The 23,459-nt window shown below is 35.2% G+C and overlaps 1 protein-coding gene and 3 non-coding genes across 5 annotated transcripts in view; 1 reads left to right on the forward strand and 3 right to left on the reverse strand.

Moving 5' to 3' along the window:
• The window catches only part of LOC121410783 (glutamate decarboxylase 1-like), a 60,587-nt gene that overhangs the window by 19,814 nt on the left and 17,314 nt on the right, over positions 1–23,459 (forward strand). For both annotated transcript variants that reach the window (XM_041603092.1, XM_041603093.1), the window contains 9 exons: positions 2,245–2,478; positions 2,885–2,975; positions 8,614–8,720; positions 12,517–12,632; positions 13,221–13,300; positions 14,263–14,317; positions 14,934–15,050; positions 15,765–15,829; positions 16,591–16,669. In XM_041603092.1, coding sequence (XP_041459026.1) covers positions 2,245–2,478; positions 2,885–2,975; positions 8,614–8,720; positions 12,517–12,632; positions 13,221–13,300; positions 14,263–14,317; positions 14,934–15,050; positions 15,765–15,829; positions 16,591–16,669 — 944 coding nt within the window. The remainder of the gene's footprint in view (positions 1–2,244; positions 2,479–2,884; positions 2,976–8,613; positions 8,721–12,516; positions 12,633–13,220; positions 13,301–14,262; positions 14,318–14,933; positions 15,051–15,764; positions 15,830–16,590; positions 16,670–23,459) is intronic.
• On the reverse strand, positions 17,135–17,206 carry TRNAT-CGU. The gene has a single exon. It is a non-coding gene; the product is annotated as a tRNA-Thr (tRNA).
• Positions 18,588–18,661, reverse strand: TRNAI-GAU. The gene has a single exon. It is a non-coding gene; the product is annotated as a tRNA-Ile (tRNA).
• On the reverse strand, positions 19,607–19,678 carry TRNAT-CGU. The gene has a single exon. It is a non-coding gene; the product is annotated as a tRNA-Thr (tRNA).

The following is a 23,459-nucleotide window of genomic DNA, read 5'->3' on the forward strand; positions in this document are numbered from 1 at the left end:
GCCTCTCGATGACGTCATCGTTGTTAGTCCAGCTGAGTTTAACGTCTTGTCTATGTGGTTTAGATGAGGGAGGATTTGGAACCTCAGCGAGTTTGGCAGTTACGCAAATGGGTTTCCTTTGAGAGGGAGTGAGAATCAGACTGTGAAAATAGTAAGAAGAGAGATAGGGAAAGAGAGAGAGAGAGAAAATACAGAGGGAGGAGGGAAAGACGGAGAGAGAAAAGGGGGCCTTTCCTGAATAGTTAGTAATGAAAAATAACAAGAGAGACGATGAGTAGTTCAATAAGGAGAGTGAGAAATATAGAATGTAGACGAGAAAAGGCAATACAAAGTTCAAATACAATGCTCTGTAACGAAGAGAGAGAGAGAGAGAGCTAGAAAGAGAAGCAAAAACATGGAGGTGGATATGAAATAAGCAAAGAGATGAATTTGAGGAGGATGAAGAGAAAAAACAAGAAAGAGAGGAAGACGTGAATGAAGGGCAAGATGACAGAAAATTCAATAATCACTGCAAATGGCGTCGCTTTGCGGATGATCAAAATTACATTAACTCAATCGCCTACTCCAACTATTTTTGGTCGCGTGTCCCAATCTAGTTTTATTGAATCGTTGATTATTCTTACCTAAATAAAAATTCATATGTCTGATAGGATGCGGATGGCATTAATGATGTTATATACTAATCAAGTGGTTGCTTTTTAAAGATTTCATCTGTATAAAATTATATCTGAGCAACTAACCAAAGTTTTTCCCCAGGTAATAGTGATTGCCAATAAACTAATGGAAATTTGAATTTAAGTATATTGTAGAACTGAAATGTCTTAGATACATCACAATCAAATCTGTAGTCTGTAGTTGTTACTGTAGTCGAAAAATTGAATCGTGGGCGTTTTAAATTGCCTTGTTATTTCTTCTAGGCTACATTATTTAAGATGAGAACGAAGTAGATGTTATGGGTTTAGATACCAAAACAAAGAAAATAAATCTTTTTAACCATATATGAATTGTTCTTTTTTTTATTCTGCACTCACTTTATCCTTGGCCTTACTGATGACTTAAGCTGGTAAATGAATAGAATGAAATTGGGAGACCTTGACACAAACAAGCTACACAAAAATAGAATTAAAGAAACCTTCCTTTGCAGAAAAGTACGAATTTTCTGCCAATTTGAAGAAATGTACTTACAAATTTCCTTCATGTGTTTTTTTCCTCGGGAGCTATTATTGGCGAATGCTTTCATCCTTCGATTTCAAAAAGAAAAAGGAGTGTTTGAGGTGGTATTGCCTGACCGTTGTGTAGATAGACCTATATCGTATGTCCTAAATCAGTTCTGTCAACATGGCCATGGTAGCCCCGTTTGTCTTAAAATCTTGGGATGATCGATAGGACAAGACTAACGATAGTAACGACTTGAACGATGGTCGTCTGGTAGATTTTTAAATCTGAGCGGTGTTTGACGTTGGGTTTGTTCACTTTGCTATAAAGTATGGCGCATGTGTACTTTTAGAAATGACCACGGTATGGGAACAAAATAAGAAAAAGAAAATGGAGTAACCGGATATTTGAAGACAGAGTAACCGAGGAATAAAAGGAAAGGGTGAAATGATGTATGAATTTACGGAATTTACTTCTTCTGTATAATGCTCAATTTCTTCAAGCTCGCCAAGATGATTAGAACAGGATCATGTTCATAGACTGAAGCACCTTTATATGACACTGGTCATTTCAAAGTGATAAAGTGAAACAGTTTTGAGAGTAAAATGTATACAATCAAACCTGAAAAATATTATATAATTGTATTTGAAACAGTATTTTCAATATGAATCCATTAATGTAATGGTTTATTTTATATATTATTTATATCCTTTTAAGCACCGATTTCATCTGTTCATTTTCGACATTTATATTCTTCTGACACTTATTTCCTTATCTTACCTAACACTCTTCATTACAAGTATTCTTTATTTTTATCTCTAATATTCTCTTTACCCATCCCGCCCTTCCAACAATTTCTCTATTTCTTTTTCACTCTCTTTACCTTCCTCTTTTTTCAAGTTTGTCATTTTCTTCCTTTCTTAACCTCCCCACTTTCTCCACTTACTTTTAATGATCCCCTTTCTGTCATTTTTATGTTCGTCTCCTCAAATATTGCATGTTTTTCTTTAAAAATTTATTTTTTTACATTATTTCTTCTTCAATATTATATTTCCTCTCGACTTTCACATTTTAAATACACCTTCTCAGACCTCCTCCCTTGCAAGGGAGCCAGTGGACTCACTGCCAAATTCTTGAAGGAGATGCATGAGATCCTTGTGGAGTACGTCCAGGAGTCCTACGACCGTACCACCAAGATCCTAGAGTTCAACCATCCTCATGACCTGAGGGAGAAGCTCCACTTGGAGCTCCCTGACAAGGCGGAGAACCTGGATCAGATTCTCAATGACTGTCGGAACACGCTCAAATATTGCGTACACACAGGTGAATAGAGCAAGAAAGTTCTCTTTTTAACGTCTATCAGAAATACTTTTAAACTCCAAGAAGTTTTAATGTCCCAACAAGCCTCTAAACAATTTTTATTTTCGTATAATTATGAAAAAAGCAACGAAAGATGTGCTGTAATGAAAACGAAGAACCGAATATGATATAATTCTCCGCTCTTTTCAGTCCCGTATTTAAAATGTTATTTGCATATTTATTCTCATAAATTCATTCTATACAAAATGCACATACTGTCGATTCTGAGTCAATAAACTAAAGCCCTTAGTATAGGGTTTTTCTGGATTCGATGTAACCTGTTCCAATCTGCTCTCTTCTCCCTGATCTGTCTGTTTGTCTTTATGTCTGCTCTTACATTTTTCATCCGTCTGTTTGTATGTAACGACAGGTCATCCACGGTTCTTCAACCAAATCTCACAAGGGCTCGATATTGTTTCAATGGCAGGGGAATGGCTGACAGCTACAGCTAATACAAACATGTGAGTATCATCATCCATCAAAAACAGAAGAAAAGAGATTGGGATTGTATTTTATTCTGTCAGTTCCATCAAGCTTCCTCCACTTGCTTTTGCATGCTGCATTAAAGAGTTGAGGTTGATTTTTTTAAAAAGTACAAAATGCATGACATTACTCACTGAATGCAACCTTGACAAAAATATTGTTGATATCGTTTTTCTTTGTTTTTGTTGTTGTTGATGTTACTCCTCTTTCCTCTACATGTACATTCTTCTTTTTATTTTCTCATTGTTATGGCATGACTACATGCCTAGAAGATTATTTCATTTTATTTTAAGCAATTTCTCTTGTCTTTATGTAATTCCCTCAAATTTTCACATCCACCAGTGTTTCTTTTGCTATTCTCTTCTAAATCTCTCAGGGTTTTTTTTTTTTTTTTTTTGGGGGGGGGGGGTTGTTTGTCAATTGGTGATTTTTATTCTTCAAATTGTAGTCACACTATAGCTCATGTATTCTGGTCATGTTCCAGGGCATTCATTGTACATAAACATTGAAAATGCTTTAACCGTGAAGAGAATACTCTCGGATTTCTTTATCTACCTTACTTACGATAGTATGAGCGGGGATAGGTTTCTCTAAGTTTCTCTATCAGAGAACCATGATTTTATCGATGATACATGTTTAAAGCGTTTATGCCTTCTGGCATGTCTTACAGAAGAGTGCACTTATCTTGTCTTCAGAAGATAATGGAAATGGTAACTTTCGTCCAGGTGTTTCTTTTGTCGTTCCTGAAATCACTTTATCCTACCTTCCCAGGTTTTACAGAAAAGCACTCGTTCAGTTGATTTAAATGTAATGTTAAGACTGAAGGCACTCAGGGGTACGCTTTTAGTGATATTGGCGTCAATATTATATTTTTTCTCTCTCCTTGGAATGTAGTTTCATCAAACAGCAAAACAATTCAAATTGGTTTCAAATATGTCCACTAAGTAGTCTAATAGCAATACGATTCATTGAGTGCTGTCTAAGAAGTCTTAAATTGGTGTGTTAATACTTGCAATTATTTATAGGTAAAACACGTGAATTATCTAAAGATTGATAGATAATCATTCATTGACTTGAAATCGTGCTTTAATATGCATACAAGTTTGGGTTTGTTGATAATGATCAATAGACAACTTTAATTCGTCTGCAAAGTCACTTTAGAAAAAAAGTTGATATTAATTGATGGGCAGAGAAGGTATTGGTGGTAGATTTATTAAAGTATTATTAGTTCAGGTTATTTGTTCAAAAATATTTTCATTGTTTGTACACACATGCAGAATATTACAAAATCGGCGATTTTGAATAGTTAATTAATACAAAATCTGTTCTATTTTACTAAAAAGATACAATATTAATATTTGTGAATGAATTAAAGATTCTCACATGTTATTGCCCTCATTCCTCGTGCCATTTTCCTCTTCCTGCTCTCCCAGACCCTTCAGCTTTTCAACATTCTCTCACTGCCTTCTTTCTCTCTTGACTTTGATATTTCAAGCATGGCTATTCTTGTGTAAATGTGAACTAAGAAACACTTGAGACAAAATGTCAGAACTCCAATATCGAAGGTTACATCAAGGGAGAACAAATCAGATAACTTTGATCAGTTCACGCAACCTACATGCACTCTTGGGAGAAACAAGGTGGAATGCAATAAAGGTTGACGAATAGTTTTAGGTTACACAACTAACCTATCGCAATGTAAGAAAAGACGGTTGATTCTTTTGATGATGTCATCAGTTCGATGACGTCATGAAGTAGATGAGAATCATGAAACATATAGGAATGAATGAAAGAAGTATTTAAATGCCCATTAATAAAATAATCAGTAGCGATTTTTTTTATCATCTGACATTTAAGATCTTGATATGTTTTTTTTTTCATTTCGTGACATACAGCGCTAATTAATTCTTTATCGAAAACGTATGCAAATCCATATGGTAAATCCATGTATTTTTAGAACGCAATTTTCATTCTTAGTCTATGTTAATTACAGAATTTTTAATAATCACCTCATTTGTCTTTCTTTCATTTTTACTTTCATGATACCTGACTGATGATAATATCAAACAAATGATACTATTTCCTCCAACATCAATAATCGTTTTTTTTTAGCAATCTCGCAAAAAATACATGGATCCGATGCAATTTAGGGAAACAAGTTTGAAACATTGCAGAAATCATTTTTAAGACAAGCAACGTGCCTCGATTACAACTACCTCTACGATATCTTCGCTATGCATCATTCTTCTTTTCAAAGATACAAACGTCAAATTTCATTGAGGAAATTGTACACCAGCCCCAATACCGCCTGTTTTCAGTCGAAATCATCAAAGCTTTGCTGACACACTTTTCTTGATTTGGTTCTGATTCCATTTTATTTACCAACGCGATTGTATTCATCACTAAAGTCAGTGGTGTAACTACGGGGGAGCACGGGGTGCACGCGCCCCCACCCCTATCGGCTGGCCAAAAAAAAACGGGGAAAAGGAGAAAAAGAGGGAGAAAGGAAGAAAAACGTAGTGGGAATATAGAAGAAATTATTGTACGTTATCATGTTTATCACATTATATATCTAATATTATATTCCATAAGATTTTTTTTTCATAACTCTATGAAACATAATTTGCTCAGGGCCTATGTGTTTGTTCGTTCCTGGTGTTGGCATTGTCTGTTTAACGAGATATATAATCATGTTGTGCTAAAACAACCCATTTTCAAGTCAATATACACCACATATATTTCCTCGCACTTCGAGTTATTATTGTTTTATGCAGTGATATATGCTTCTTTTTCATGACTACTTAAAGTAATTGCCTCCTTTTAAGGTCTGAATATAAAACATTTCCAGTCCATCCTTACGTTTGCATTTAAGTGGATTGGTAAGATATGTCTGCTCTTCATGAATTCCTAAAATCAGTCCTCAACATGTCCCTTTTACTGATCTTAATATTAAAAAATTTCAGCTCGCGCTTCGCATCATTTGGCTAGTGAAATACGTATGGTATTAGTGAATTCCTACAACCAAGCCTTAAAATGCCCCTCTTCAGGTCTGAATTTTCCAAATTTTCCAAAAACTACCTGACGTGTTTAGATATAATTCTAACAAAATCAGTAAGCGCTTGGCACTCGCATTAGATGATTATGGTGAGATATGTATACTCTTAATGGATTCATTTAAAAAGTCCTTAAAATGTCCCTGTTTGTGGTCAATATATACAAAAATTTCAGCTCGCGCTTCGCGCGCACATTATTTAGCGAGACAGGTACGCCTCATGATTATACAAAAATAGCTTATAATGTCCATTTTTAGGTCTACATATAAAAAAAATTCAGCTCGCGCTTCGCGCACGCATTATTGGAATGTCTCTATTTTGTCAGTATACGTGGCAATTGAGCGCACTTCACAAGCACACTAAGTGAATCAAAATTTTGGCTGGTGCCCCCCACCCAATGCCGTGACCCAATGTGCGCCATTGACTGAAGTCTTGAATATCCAGAACAGTTTCTCGTGGATGCAATGAAGCTTCATATTGATACGTTATAATTTAGGCATAGAACGATAATGATGGACGACATTGTCTAATTTACTCAAATTTTAAGTATCTATATTGTTTGTTTGTGTTTAAAATGCAGTAAAATCTATGAAATGATGAAGGCCTCATTTCTTAGTTGTGGATTCATTTAGTAATATTCTATAAAGATACGACACAGTAGGGGAAGGCGGGGGAAGTTGAGCATAGGAGTAAGTTGAGCCACCATCCCCAGGTCAATAATGAACGAGTCAGACATTGTGGTGGTGCCATGTATTGATGACCCATTGCATAACCCCTAACACTATCACATTGTTTTCAACTTTGAAACAAAAAATACTTTTTTTAGAGGGGAAAATACAAATTTCAGCCAAAACGAAAAAAAAAATGCGTAAAATAGATAAATGCTTCTTACCCACACACGTCTTTAAATATAATAAAAACATAAGAACAAAATTGTTAGTCCAGGTATGGATCCTCAATCTTTTCATAGTCTTTTACATGATGGATGCATAAAAAATGTGGGGATGTGAAAATATCGCATTAAGTTCGGACTGGGGTAAGTTTAGCCAGCCAACACGGGGCAAGTTGAGCCATAGTAATTCTTATGGTAATGTAAACCCCTCCAAAAAGTTTGGAAATCTGTGTTTGGCCATTAATTTCTCCCAACTCCCAAATTTACACATTGCATATCTTACATCATTCAAAAGATCATTTAATTCTTTAAATGATACCATGGTTGTTATGATCATGCCATCACGAAAAGAGCAGGATTCAAAAGTGATGGATGAGGTCTGAATTGAAAAGCTGCAAAACGAACAAAAAAGGTTTGGAAATCTGAGTTTGGCCATTATTTTCTCCCAACTTCCAATTTTACACAATGAATATTTGATATCATTCAAAAGTTCATTTAATTCTTTTTAAAATGATACCATACTTGTTATGATCATGCCATTACGAAAAGAGCAGGATTAAAAGTGTTGAATGAGGTCTGAATTGAAAAGCAGCAAAACGAGCAGAAATAGTCAGGAAGGGTCAATTACAGAACATGATTCTTTTGTCTGCGTCAATAGAGATGAAAATCAATTCAAATCAAGTCCCTGCTTCTGTACATTAGTGATGGTTCTGTGAGATAACATGGTTTTGAGTCGTGGTTTGAAATACCCATGCATATTTGTTTGTTTACTTGTGCAGAGGTGTGTTTGATTCCATGTTGATGTTGATGTTAAGATGCATGAAAACAAAAGAAACCGCTGAGAAACTCACTCATTACCACGGAAAAAAGAACAGTGACTTTCAATATTGTCATTTTGCAACTTTTGAATTTTGACCTTGCCCCACATTTCAAGGTACTGCACCTCCATGTGAACCATAATCATATAATGTAGGGTATCATTTTAATGATAATTAGATGCTCTATTCATTAATATCAATTACACATAATTTTTTACTAAAAGCAAGGAGGGGTTATCGATGAAAGTCAGATTTCCAAACTTTTTTGAGGAGTTTATATAGAAAAACAATTAAAAGCCATTGATATGCAGGCAGAAAGTAGTTGTAGTTATAAACATCGGAATGGAGTTATAGTAATAAAAAAAAAAAACATTATAAAAAAAATATCGTAGTAATAAGTGGACAAATCAGAATATGGTTTAGTCGGGGAAATGGGAAGACTAACGTTTGCGTTTGCTGTCAAAAGAAACCACTGCTCTTGGACGATAACAATGCGGAGTTGCAGCGTTTAAACGCAATATTCACATACGACAATGTTAATAGTGTGATTGTTGTATTCTCTGTGTAACATGGGGATCTCTCGTCGGATATTAAATCAGTTTCGTTATTCTCACACATTTTAGACCAAGAAAAGTCACAAACAGTCTTTCAGAAATCTCGCATTCAATTAAACTTATAGTGATAAAAATGTAACAATCCGTTTATTTTTTTTTCTTAACATCAGAAGTTGATTAAAAATAATAACGAAGATCTATTTGATTAAAACAATTTTGAATAAACTCTCAGAAAAGTGCCAAATATACTTTTTTTAAATTGTGTTTAATTCTTTTCTGATTTGTGATTTCATTAACAGGTTTACATACGAAATTGCACCAGTATTTGTTTTGATGGAGAGGGCCACATTGAAAAAGATGAGGGAAATTGTCGGCTTTAAAGATGGTGATGGTATTTTTGCCCCTGGTAAGTATATACATTGTACATTAAATCAAATTATACATGAATGGAATCAATCGATAATTTGCCCCTAAAGTTTAGCTTAAAACTAGTTGAAAACTTTTCCTTGGAGATTTTTTTCCTTTATCTTCCGAATTAATATATGTGTCCTCGTGAATAATTCTCATAATATTTAAAAAGCTGGATTGCCCACCTTGTGCCACTTTGTAATCTGGGGTACATTTCATGAAAGGAGTTGTTGGAGTTGCTTTACTTTATAATAATGATAATAATCCGCTTTTATATAGCGCTTAATCCATCGGAACGACGTGTCTAAGCGCTTTACAGATAGGCCTATATTATTACCCCTGTCATCGGAATCAATCAGTCATTCTCGCACACAATGTGTGCACATCCTCCACTCACTGGGGATTATTCCAGTCAGTCGCCTGTACACAGTACTGGACAAGCTACAATGACTTTCACATTCTACCGGGTACCCATTTAGCACCTGGGTCAAGAGTGGCAAAGTGTGGATTAACGCCTTGCCAAAGGACGCCAGACCGCGGTGGGATTCGAACACACGACCCTCTGTTTACAAGGCGAGAGTCAGAACCACTACACCACGGCTCCTCTACACTTTATCCGACATTGACCATGGTAACATAGCTTTTTAGTTTATAAGAATCAATGGAATTTTGAGATCTGACATCTTGTCGGAACAAGAAATAGTAATGAAACGCTCCCAAGAGTGACAAATGTGCTCGAAATGACAAAAGGCTCCATAAATGAACCCATCATATTAAACAAGAGAATAACTTTGATGATAGAAAAACAGTACCACTTACTTCACAGCATCGTCGAAGTAGAGATTAAAGGCAGGTGGATAAATTGTGACAAAGGGTAGTTTATAGAGCAAATCAAACATGTATTTTAAAAAGAATCTATAAAGAAATAAAAAAAAAACAGAAGCAAAATGAATGTTACAGTTGAGAAATAAATGAAGTTCGAAAAAAAATCAATATGCGCCAGATTTATTAGGAGAATCATAAAGAATATACTGTAACAAATAGAATCACGGATGATGATGGCAATGACGAATGGAATCACTCACATAAAGTAAGAACATATTTAAATGTTCTAAAACCTTAACCGTGAACCCAAATATGGCAAGATGGAGGCAGAAACATACGAGAAATACTGCCATGACATGAATGTATTACTTTCTAGATAATAATATTGCACTCTATCTAGATAATCTTCAGGTGTTTGATTACATGTGCTAGACATTAATTATATGTGCGTGTAATGAGAGAGAAGTAACAACTCGACCTTACTATGGGATATAATGCCGTAATCTCCACGTGACGAAAGAATCGATGTGGGTAATTATCACCCTGGTAACGTGTCAATAGAGGGATTTTCTCTCCCATCCACGGTAGTTGAGTGCTCAATCATACAAATCTCACCTTTCTCGAGATGCATAATTTTTGTTACAATCGATTTACCAACGACAAACCTTTGTCAAATAAGATTTGATATTGTTACCACATTCACAATTGGCTCACTTTGGGAATGATGTAGTGAATACCAAACCTGCTTGACGTTTTCATTTTCGAAAATGATAAACACTATAAAAGATATGTCGCATGAATGTATCATTCGGATTGGTCAGATGCGCCCCTCTTCCCATTGCGCAATTCGTTTCATAATCATGAGCCGTTGATAATATTTCATTATCTTTTTGGTCAACAACTTTTTCCCTAGATGGCACTATCATTTCGTATCTTAGTATTCCTGACTGTGTAAAGTAGCAATGACTGCGACGTGTTAAGACTGGAAATTGTTAAGTTCTCGTTTCTCTTATTTTTTTATCATCTCACATTGCATTACTTAAAGGTCAAGTCCACCTCAGAAAAATGTTGATTTGAATCAATAGAGAAAAATCAGACAAGCACAATGCTGAAAATTTCACCAAAATCGGGTGTAAAATAAGAAAGTTATGACATTTCAAAGTTTCGCTTATTTTCAACAAAATAGTTATATGAACGAGCCAGTTACATCAAATGAGAGAGTCGATGATGTCACTCACTCACTATTTCTTTTGTTTTTTATTGTTTGAATTACACAATATTTCAATTTTTACGAATTTGACGATTAGGACCTCCTTGCCCGAAGCACAAAATGTTAAAATAATGGAATTCCATGTGTTGAGGGAGAAATGAAACTTCATTTCACATGACAATGATGAGAAAATAAAAATATTTCATATTTCATATAATAAGATACAAAAAAATAGTGAGTGAGTGATGTCATCAACTCTCTCATTTGGATGTAACTGGCTCGTTCATGTAACTATTTTGTTGAAAATAAGCGAAACTTTAAAATGCCATAACTTTCTTATTTTACATCCGATTTTGATGAAATTTTCAGTGTTATGCTTGTTGAATTTTTCTCTTTTTATTCAAATCAAGTTTTTGTTGGGGTGGACTTGTCCTTTAACATCGTCAAGTATATCATAAGAATAGTATGCATTCATAAATCTTTCTTATATAACACCTCGGCCAACAGCCTCGTTAACATGAATCCGCTTGAAAAAAAATATCTGGGATTTTTATTTATTACGGAAATTCAAGTTTAGATCATACACTATGTTCAATTTAATATACATGTACAAATTTATGTAAACTTTAGAATATCGGCACGGGCTTACTTAGGTTGTGATTTTTTAATTCCATGAAAAACTGGTACCATTCCTTTAAGTTCTATCATTTAACGCGACTCGAAGCATCACGAATTTTGATTATAAATAAATATATATAGAGAATATATATATATATATATATATATATATATATATATATTGGCGAAGAAGCTCAAAAAGCATTGAAGCGGGAGACGTAGCCTGGATTTCTTCAACTTTTATTAATACAAGCTTTCGGCCATTTAGTTCGGCCTTCTTCAGGTATGGCCGAAAGCTTGTATTAATATATCACTCACTGAAGCACCCACGCAATGTTTAGGTCCTTGCTCATCACAATTATATATATATATATATATATATAAAGTGGCAAAGTCTTTGGGTCTCTTAAGTAACACTAAAAGAGTTTTTAAAAGAAGAATGATCATGAGTGAAATCAATTTGATGATGCTGTCACTTAGCGCCAAAATTTATGTTTTCTGAATATGACTTTCGAGTATTATTTAAATTCAAATTAAACGATTGACTTTAAAGATTACAGAATAACTGAATACATTTTGCGCATAGTTGGAAATGTAAAGGAGAATGAAAAGCGAGCAGGTCAGCGTTTCATCAACCTTTGATATTTTATAAGACTTGACAACTTTAAATTGGATAAGAAGCGTAGATATTTAACTTTTACTATGGACACTGTGGAATGAAAATAGGATAAAGCATTCCATAGTTTGGGCGTTCTTTCATAATTAAACTTTAAGCAAACTTTGAAACGATAATATATTTTCTTTCTACCATTTGTATGCTGTCATCACAACAATAGGTTACTACGATTGTAGTGGTACCTTATATTATCTTGATTAAATCCAGATTTAATATACAACGTTTCTACGGAATGATAGGTTACATTTTTCTTATTCAACATTGATTAAGTAAAGGTTATCTACAAACCTGACCAATATGACCAAAAAATCTATCATTACATTAATGTATGCCTTCTCATTTATAAATATTTTGGAGAAATTTCTAGATATATTTTTCCTGAGTAATGAGTAATAGTCTATACTATGAGAATATACTCCCCAGTGTTTATCTTATTGTAAGTTCTTTGTATTTTATTTGTTTTAGGGGGAGCGGTATGCAATCTGTATGCAGTGTTAGCTGCCAGGCATAAATTCTTCCCAGCCTGCAAAAGACGTGGCTTGTTTGGTCTGCCCAATCTTGTCATGTTTACGTCGGAACAGGTAAAGAATGGATTTGCATGTTTAGGATAATTGGAGAATGGGATTCCATCCGAGCAGTAGCAGTAATAGTAGTAGTAGGCCTAATAGTAGCAGCAACAGCAGCAGAAGTAGCAGCAGTAGAATAGTAGTAGTTGTAGTAGTGGTAGTATTGTAGTAGTAGTAGTAGTAGTAGTATAGAAGTTGTTTTAGCCTGAATACTATTCTGAATATTTCTAGACTCTATAATCATGATTAATGCATTAAAATGATAATAAAACTACAGTTAACACTGCAGTAAATGCGTATTGTGCAATGGGATATTCCACATGGGGGGGGGGGCAAAACCGGTTGAAAATTTTTACAAGCAAAAAAAAAAGGTCTTTAATCGTACCCGAAAAAAAATTGACAAGCAAGCAAAAATAAAAGGTCTTCAAGGTCGTCAGGGGGGGGGGCAAAATAGGTATTCAAGCTCGTCAGGGGGGCAGGGATATGTCTTTTGTATGGGTTGTGACTCGTCAGACTGCCCCCTCTTCCCCCCCCCCCCGTAGGTACGCTAGTGGGCAGCGGTAATTAGCCATAATCGTTTCTCGGAATCTTTGTAAATTTCAGAGTCATTTCTCGATCAAGCGGGCGGCCTCCATCCTGGGTATTGGTACAGATAATCTCATCCTCGTTGAGACAGACGACAGGTAAGTTACCATGGTAATCGCGATTTTAAAGACCAAATTATACTCTTTGTTTCTACAAACAGAGCCTTCACAGAGGGTCAGGCATAATCACGTCGAGTTGTTGGTGTATCGAAACGAAGCCATTATCTTTTATGATTACATTGTTTGGAGGTCATGTAACCCACTTATACTACCCAGACTTCAATTTCTTCCAAGGAAATCTTGTAGACATGTTTATAAATCAAGTATATATCACTGACATTATTAACATTCCCATTTTACCTAACCCACCCCCCCAAAAACAAAATGATAATGATGATAATGATATTAATAATTACTAAATTAATCAATTAAAAAAGTGTGTCTGCCTTAAAGCATTTAGCCATAAGTCACCATCCTCCAACGCCCGTATTCTTTTGTCGGGATTAACTTAAACTCAGGTTTAAAGTTGTGGTTTAAGTATGGAAAGCCAATTGTTACATAAATCACTAACAGTAGAGATATCTTACCTCAGCTCATTAGGCTCTCAAATCATTCATAATTGTCTAGGAAGTATAAATAGATGATTGTCTTCACCATCGATGAATCAGGAAAGAGCAGAGTAAACATAAGAAACATACAACTTAATAAAAAATTGTTGATACTTTTGGCTTTCCATACTTAAACCACAACTTTAAACCTGAGTTTAAGTCAAACCCGACTTCAGAATACGGGCCCAAGACTACTTTCAGATCAAGAAGATTACTCTCATTTTAGTGGTAGACTTGTTACTTTCAGAGATACATGAGACTGATTTTTTTTCAAAGTGATGGAAGTTTCTCTTTTGATTATATTTCTGGAACAAAAATTAAGTAATATTCTCAACAGGATTTACATATTAAATATTCATTTTCAATAACCTATCTGTGCATCTAAAAAAAAACACGTAGAATGGCAAAATTTGTAATGCGAAAATATTTAAATCATCGAAATGTCTTTTTTAGGGGAAGGATGAGTGCAGAGGATTTTGAGAACAAAGTTCAACAGGCGATTGGAAGGGTAAGTTATTATTCATGGAAGGCAGAATACTGGTATTTCAAACAGATCGGAAAATAAGATGTTCCATTGTAAAAAGAAAGTTTGATCTAAGCAGTTCATTAGTAAAGACTAAAATATGGCCTTGTATATTTAATTTATAAAACTATTATCAAAAGACGAAGACATTTTAGGTAGATTTACTCAAGTAATGTTACTATAAGCTATTAATTTTTTATTACGCTGCTTTTTTTTCATAACTTACATGTTAGGTAAATATATGAAGAATGTGATTGAATACATGAATATCATGAAGAATTTTCATTATATTAAGATCAAATGGATGATCATTTTTGAAAATTAATTTTCCTCATTTGTGTGCGAAATTCATGTGACCTCTGAAAAGTAAATAGAAGGACCAACTTTTCAAATTATGGACCTCTAAAAGACCAGCGATTATTTCTCAATTTAAACTTCATCAAATTATTTCTGCATTCCATTACGTAACGCTAAAGACAAACATATTCACAATTTTTTTACTCTGAATTAACCTTACTGTTTGTTGTTCAACGGTCATTGTTATCACATGTTTTGCGTGAAATGCTTGTGTCCAAGTTTTAATGAATTTTTTTTACTATAGGGGGACAAACCTTTCTTCGTCAACGCTACAGCTGGCACAACCGTAGTAGGAGCATACGATCCAATCAACAAAATTGCAGATATCTGCTCAAAATATAACCTTTGGATGCATGTAGATGTGAGTTCTTCCGACCAAAAAAGTCATTCGATCGAAGCGGGCAGCAAATCGGTTTGAGCGCTCGCCAAATTGTGATTCTATTACTAAAACGAATCGGTTTTATTTTAATTCGAAATCGTGATAACTATTCTTTAATATCAACTAATAAAATGATACATTATATGATTGATAAAAATGAATTAATGGGTAATGGTCAGCAAGACTTTATCTAATGATAATGAATGCAATAGGCCCATCTAATTTAGTTTCACTGTTTTATTTCTTATTTACCATTTCCTTTTATTCAGAATGTGATCTCATTTCATTCGAGCAAAGAGGGCAGCAATTCTGTTTGGGCGGTGTCTAACTCTTCTTTTTTTATAATTCCATTTGTTTTGCAATTATGTTTGTGGTGCATTTTTTTTTATAATGAAGTTCATTTAACCAATTTGTTTTGATTGGAAGATGGTGTTAGATATTTTTGACCGTCTAGTCCGTATTTCAATTTTAAATGTGATATAAATGGACGAGTTTTTAATAGAACCGAATACTGTAAATTCATGATATGTAATGATGAAATTGATTAACTTGAGAGAGGTTGAGGATGAAAACATAAATTCCATATCATTGAATCTGGATAAATCAACCCTTGTTAGAAGTTTTGGAAGGAAGAAAATTCAAATTATTTTGAGGAATGAAATCATTTGTTATCTTTATTTCATTTCTGTTCGCCAGGCTGCTTGGGGAGGGGGTGCACTACTTTCGCGGAAACATCGTCATAAACTGGATGGTGTTAGTAGGTATGTATGTGATATCAGAAATCCTTACTCAAACAATGCATCCACTTAAACCCTCATGATTTTAAATCTTTCGTCGACAAATATGAGATGTAAGACTATGTTTTTTCTTTTAATTTTACTCGGAGATTTTCTGGTTTACTAGATTCTAACCTCATAAAAGGAAAAACTGTTTATTATGCCAAGGCTTTATCTTAAAATTAAATTAAACATTTATTTTATTCCACTTGACGGTCGAGTTTTAGTTTAAAAAAAATGATAAAGCAAATATCTATCATTGAAGTTTTGTTTCACATAACTAAATCACGTGTTCATACGTGAAGCATATATAAGTTTCAGTACTGCACAGTGCACAACATGTAAACGGGGTTTCCGATTATTCTCGTGGGTATAACACACGTACCATAACATGTACAGTAACAATAATTATTACGTAGGAAACTTTTTCTAAGTTCAGATAGAGTCAAATTAGATGCTAATAGTAACCAGGTTTGCCCTTCTATGTTGAATATTCATTTCTCAGGCTTTTAAAAAATTCGGATTGTTTCCTTTCGGGGGGGGGGGGAGTGGATCCACATTATACAAACAAGGCAAATTAATTCCTAAATCCACCGATGTCTATTGACATCACTGAAGTTTGCCCCTCTATTTCATAATCATGATAATAGGAAAATTATACCAAAGTTTACGTAATTCACGATGATGAAGAATTGTTTATGAAGATGTTTAAAGTAACGTAAAGACCCTTGCTTCACATCTGACAGAGCCGATTCGGTGACATGGAATCCTCATAAGATGATGGGTATTACACTACAGTGCGCTGCTGTGCTATTCAGAGAAGACGTAAGTTCCTTGTAAAATAATGTCAATATTAAATGTTCTCATCAAGTTTCATTTTGATAAAATTTATTCACGTATATGCTTCCCACGCATCTTTATCAAGTTTAATTGAAACCCTGTTTTTTTTGTTAGGCAATGTAAAGTACCGGGTTCATGACGGACATTCTGTATGCGGAAAAGTGCGATTTACAACTACATTCCAATGATTGGTAATGGTTTTAGTCCAAATTATTTCCAATATCGCATGTTTCTAGAGAACCTTGACCATATCAACAATGGGAAATTAAAAAAATATTTAGTCTTTCATGGGCAGACACGATACATACCCTTAATTGGGTTCTATCAACCAATCCACAGTTAGGTCATGATTAACATACCACTACAACTTGGTAACTAAGCTTTATTTCTTAAGTATCTTGCTTTAAAAAATACAAGTCAGCCTGTCAGTAACATGACACCAAAAAAGGAAGGCCTGAAAGGGGTTCGAACCCTTGATCTTCTGTTTACGAGACAGACGCCTTACCACTTGGCCACCAGGCCATACATGCGAGTAATTTGGTCATAAAGTAATTTGAAATAAGTCATCACTATTTTATATATTTTGAGTGAGGCATTAGGAAATATCATACAGTATAATTGAATAATCATGCCGGAGAATTTACCATTGAACTATATACTAATTTATTAACGTTTTTTTTGTTTCAAGCAAGTAGTATGCGTACGTATCGAAAAGATTCATCGAATTTCCTTGAATATCTTACCAATAAAATATTTAGGGCTTTTCATGAACATGCAAAATTTACAATTTTTTTATAAAAAAACTGCATATTTTGTTTGCTTCGCTTGTGATTCCGCGTTTCAGTAAGATATTATACCCCCTTCCCATAATAACGATTGGAAGGGGTTCGAACTCTCAACCGGAACCACTTCAAGTTTAGACCATATTTGTGTATGAAAGGGCAAAAAAAGTTTTCGCAAAGGAGGCCATGGGAGGGCTTGGAAGTTGGAACCGTCCATCGTCTGTCTATATAAATCAAAAACCGTATCTATACTTGGCCATTAGCCATTATTTGTGTAAAATCTATATAGTAACTAATTGTCGCTGCAGTAGTTTTTTTTAATCAACAACACGCGAGACGTAAAGGCGTGGTCACAAAGCCCGAGCGTTGTTGGAGCGGTCGTGGAGCGGAGAGAAAAAAATCATTACCGCTTGCTACCGTTTACCATTTTTCGATTTCGACTGCTGTTTTTTGTTTTCAATTTTCGTTTTCGATTTTTCCCCCAATTTTGAGAGCGAAATTCGACCCTCTTTCCCTACCGCTCCACGACCGCTCCAACAACGCTCGGGCGGTGTGACCAGGCCTTAACCAAATAGCAACAAAACCTAGGACAAAAGCGATTGCTAAAAGTCCTCGTTTCAGAAAAAACATCTGTATTGGCCAACAGTCATTTAATGTGTACCAAACACGTAGTTAACAATTCCTTCTTTCCGTAAGATTTACAAAACAGACCGGAGAGTGATTTGAACTCTCCATCTTCTTTTCTACGAAACGGAGACAGTATGTTTGGTCACCAACATTTATTTTTTGTTTGACTTAGCCAAAAGATGTTAAAGATCCGCGTAAAATTTTACAATAAACTGAAAAGAAACAACATTAAGGCTTGAGAGGGCTTCGAACCCTCAATCTTCTGATTACGAGACAAAGGCCATATGATTTGGCCGTCATGCCTTAGGGTTGGCCAAAAACATAAAAACGCTCCCGTATTTTCTTTTATAAAATAGGCCATGGGAGGGAATCAAACCCTCGATCTCATGTATATGAGACAGAGGCCGTAACCACTTGGCCACCAGACCTTTTGTGAACGAACTGACAAAACATTTTCAAAAGTTCGCTCCCCAGAATTTTTTTAAAATAAAAATAGGCCATGGGAGGGAATCGAACCCTCGATCTTCTGTTTATCAAACAGAGGCCGTAACCACTTGGCCACCAGGCCCATTTTTGTCTTACCTGCATAGCAGAGTGAGACTATAGGCGCCGCTTTTCCGACGGCGGCGGCGGCGTCAACATCAAATCTTAACCTAAGGTTAAGTTTTTTAAATGACATCATAACTTAGAAAGTATATGAACCTAGCTCATGAAACTTGGCCATAAGGTTAATCAAGTATCACTGAACATCCTGCATGAGTTTCATGTCACATGACTAAGGTCAAAGGTCATTTAGGGTCAATGAACTTTGGCCAAATTCGGGGTATCTGTTGAATTCCCACCATAACTTTGATTGTTTATGGATCTGATTCATGAAACTTGAACACAATAGTAATCAAGCATCACTGAACATTTTGTGCAAGTTTCATTTTGGTCTCATGATTAAGGTCAAAGGTCATTTAGGGTCAATGAACACATCTAACATCAATGTACATCTAACGTCAATGAACGATGAACACATCTAAGAGAGCCGATTCGGTGACATTGAATCCTCATAAGATGATGGGTATTACACTACAGTGCGCTGCTGTGCTATTCAAAGAAGACGTAAGTTCCTTGTAAAATAATGACAAAATTAAATGTTCTCATCAAATTTCATTCTGATAAAATTTATTCACTTATATTCTTCCCAGGCATCGTTATCAAGTTTAATTGAAATCCTGTTTTTTGATAGGCAATGTAAAGTACCGGGTTCATGACGGACATTCTGCACGCAGAAAAGTGCGATTTTCAACCCCATTCCAATGATTGGTAATGGTTTTAGTCCAAATTATTTCCAATATCGCATGTTTCTAGAGAACCTTGACCATATCAACAGACACGATACATACCCTTAATTGGGTTCTATCAACCAATCCACAGTTAGGTCATGATTAACATACCACTACAACTTGGTAACTAAGCTTTAAAAAAATACAAGTCAGCCTGTCAGTAACATGACACCAAAAAAGGAAGGCCTGAAAGGGGTTCGAACCCTTGATCTTCTGTTTACGAGACAGACGCCTTACCACTTGGCCACCAGGCCATACATGCGAGTTATTTGGTCATAAAGTACTTTAAAATATGTCATCATTATTTTATATATTTTGTGGGGGGCATTAGGAAATATTATACAGTATAATCGAATAATCATGACGGAGAATTTACCATTATACTAATTTATCAACTTTTTTTTTCAAGCAAGTAGTATGCGTACGTGTCGAAAAGATTCATCGAATTTCCTTGAATATCTAACAAATAAAATATTTAGGGCTTTCATGACATGCAAACTTTATATTTTTTTTGATCCAAAACTGCATTATTTTCTTCGCTTCGCTTGTGATTCTGCGTTTTAATACGATATTACATCCCCCCTTCCCATAAAAACGATTGGAATGGATTCGAACTCTCGACCGGAACCACTTTATGTTTAGACCATATTTGTGTATGACCGGGGCAAAAAAAAAGGTTTCGCAAAGGAGGCCATGGGAGGGCTTGGAACCGTCCATCGCCAAGGCGTCGATCCTGGGGGGCAGGGGGGCGATCGCCCCACCAATAAAAATATTGAGGGGGGGGCACACATATCATTTTGCCCCCCCCAATAATTCCGGATATGCCCCCCCAAAAAAAAAAAACAAGATTGTGATGTTCAGCAAGTGAGATTGAGATACACAACTCGTTCTTTATTCAAAATCGTGCTCAAAATGTCCGCTTTTCAGATTGGAATATAAAAATTTTCAGCTCGCACTTCGCGCTCGCATCATTTCTGTAGCAAAAACTCATACTTTTGATGATTAATAGGTGAATGTAAATGTCCTGTTTTCAGTTCTAAACCTCCAAAGAACTCCTGCTTCGATTTGCAATCATCTTTTCTTGGATATATATCTTGTTCTTTATCAAAAACATCCATTAAACTGTCATTGTTTCAGATCGAAATATCAAAATTTTGAGCTCGCGCTTTGCGCTCGCATCTATTGTTCTTTTAGATAGCACTATAGCACTCGTACTATCTGTGTAGTCCTCCTCATGAGTTACTACAAACAGTCTTAAACAGGCACGCTTTTCCTGTCAGTATACTAAAAACAATCAGCTCGCATTAATTTGTTGGTGAGATACGTGTATGTGTCTCATGAGTCATATATATATATAAACCCCTCAAAAAAAGTTTTGCAACTCAGTTTTGGGGATGATATCTTTTTGGTTAATGAAGTATAAAAGATGAAACTGGTATCATTAAAAAGCTGAATTATTCTTCTTTACAATGACATGCCATTTGCTGTGTTTATGTTATCATGGAATATGCAATCATCCTGAACATCGAGAAAAGTCAGAAGTGAAATGTTGCAAAATGCATTGATTTCCAACAAGAGTCTCCATTTCTATAGAATTTCCACCATGCAGGTGACAGTGAATGCACTCGGTCCATCCTCGAAACAATTGGAAATTCGCTATTGCAAACGACGCATTTTGCAACATTTCATGTCTAACATTGCTGCGTATTATCATGTCTGTGTATTTCATAACACTAGCATTACAAATGACACATGATTGTAAAGAAGAATAATCATGCTTTCTAAAGATATCACTTTTACACATGATGATGGCACATTAAGAAATTTATTAGCACTCAAACTTGCAGTTTGAGTTGCAGAACTCAAACATGACATGGCAACGAATTTTGCAACATTTCATATTTTACATTGCTGCATATTTATCATGTCTGTGTATTTCATAATAACACTAGCATTACAAATGACACATGATCGTAAAGAGGAATAATCATACTTTCCAATGATACCACTTTTACATATGATGATGGCACACTAAGAAATTTATTAGCACTCAAACTTGAGTTGCGGAACTTTTTTTGAGGGGTTTATATATATATATATATATATATATATATATATGTGTGTGTGTGTGTGTGTGTGTGTGTGTGGGTGTGTGTGTGGGTGAGTGTGTGTGAGGGTGTGTGTGTTCTGTACGATCGACCGCCTTTGGAACGTTAATGATTTTGCCCCCCCCAAATCTGAAAAATGGATCGACGCCCCTGGTCCATCGTCTGTCTTTGAAACAAAGACCTAACTACTTGGCCACTAGCCCTGATTTTATGTATAACCTGGGCAAAATATAGTTACTTATTGTGGCTGCAGAAGGTTTTTTTATATTTTTTTTTACAATTAACAACACGTGAGAGTCAGGGTGATACGTAATCAAATAGCAACAAAACCTAGCAAAAAACGATTGTTAAAAGTCCTCGTTTCACAAAAAAAGCATGTGCATTTGCCACCAGTCCTTATCTGTGTACCAAAAACATAGTTATAATTCCTTCTTTCCGTAAGATTGTACTAAACAGGCCGGAGGGTGATTTGAACTCTCCATCTTCTTTTCTACGAAACGGAAAGAGTACCTTTGGTCACCAAATTTTATTTTTTGTTTGACTTACCCAAAAGATGTTAAAAATCTGCGTGATATTTTACCTTAAAAATAAAGAAACAACATTAAGGCTTGAGAGGGCTTCGAACCCTCAATTTTCTGATTACGAGAAAAAGGCCATATCATTTTGCCGTCAGGCCTTAGGGTTGGCCAAATACATATAAAAATGTTTTAGTATTTTCTTTTATAAAAAAGGCCATGGGAGGGAATCGAACCCTCGATCTTCTGTTTATGAGACAGAGGCCGTAACCACTTGGCCACCAGGCCTTTTGTGAACGAGCTGACAAAACATTTTCAAAAGTTCGCGCTCCAGAATTAAAAAAAAAATAAAAATAGGCCAATGGGAGGGAATCGAACCCTCGATCTTCTGTTTATCAAACAGAGGCCGTAACCACTTGGCCACCAGGCCAATTTTTTTTTATAAAGCCTGGGCAGGATATAGTTACATATTGCTGCACTATTTTGTTTTATTACAACACGTTAATGCATCGAGACGTAACAAAATTAATGTCAAAAAGTCCTCATTTCAATAAAAAGGCACTTGGCTACCAGCCCTAATCTGTGTATATCCTAAAGGTACTTCATAAAGCTGGTCGTCTGTAAAGAGCGACTTTAAAGGGACTGATGGTCATTTTTATGCACTAAATAATCACCAATTAACATTAAAGTGAATCATAATCTCATTAAAGGATCACCAGTCGTTCTTAAAGTCATGCACTCTTAACTAACGACAGAAACAGAAACAAACAGCTTTATATGAAACGACCCCTGGCCAAAAATATACTTATAATTCCGTGTTTTAGAAAGATTGTACAACATATGCCTTCGGAGTGATTCGAACTCTTATTTTCTACGAAACGGAAGCACTAACTACTTAGTTGTCAGGCTTTATTTGTCCCTGAACTAGCCAAACAGAATAGAATCCGCGTATGAGCAATATCTTACCAAAAAGAAAAAAAATCGAACCCTCGATCTTCTGATTACGACACAGACGCCATACCAGTTGGCCATTAGGCCTCATATTATTACATTATTTTTTTTCGGTTGGAAAAAGGTTATTAAGAAGTTCTTTTATATAAAAAAAAGGCCATAGGAAGGAATCGAACCTTCGATCTTCTGTTTAAGAAACAGAGGCCGTAACCACTTGGCCACAAGCCTTATCTGTGCATGAACTAACAAAAGTTCGGTCTTCTGTAAGGTTTTTTTTTTGGTTACATTGGTTTCTTGCTCGAAACTTTCAGTAATTTTTATTGTTGTTTTGATTTTTTGGTCTCATTATTGTAACCTCTTGATAATACGATCATATGACAAAACGAAAAAGCATATAAGGCCAAAATGATATTATCCAGTAAAAAAATGCATTCAAGCTCTATACTGTATGTCAAGAGTAA

The sequence above is a fragment of the Lytechinus variegatus genome, chromosome 3, assembly GCF_018143015.1.
Source record: "Lytechinus variegatus isolate NC3 chromosome 3, Lvar_3.0, whole genome shotgun sequence".
NCBI lineage: Eukaryota > Metazoa > Echinodermata > Echinoidea > Temnopleuroida > Toxopneustidae > Lytechinus > Lytechinus variegatus.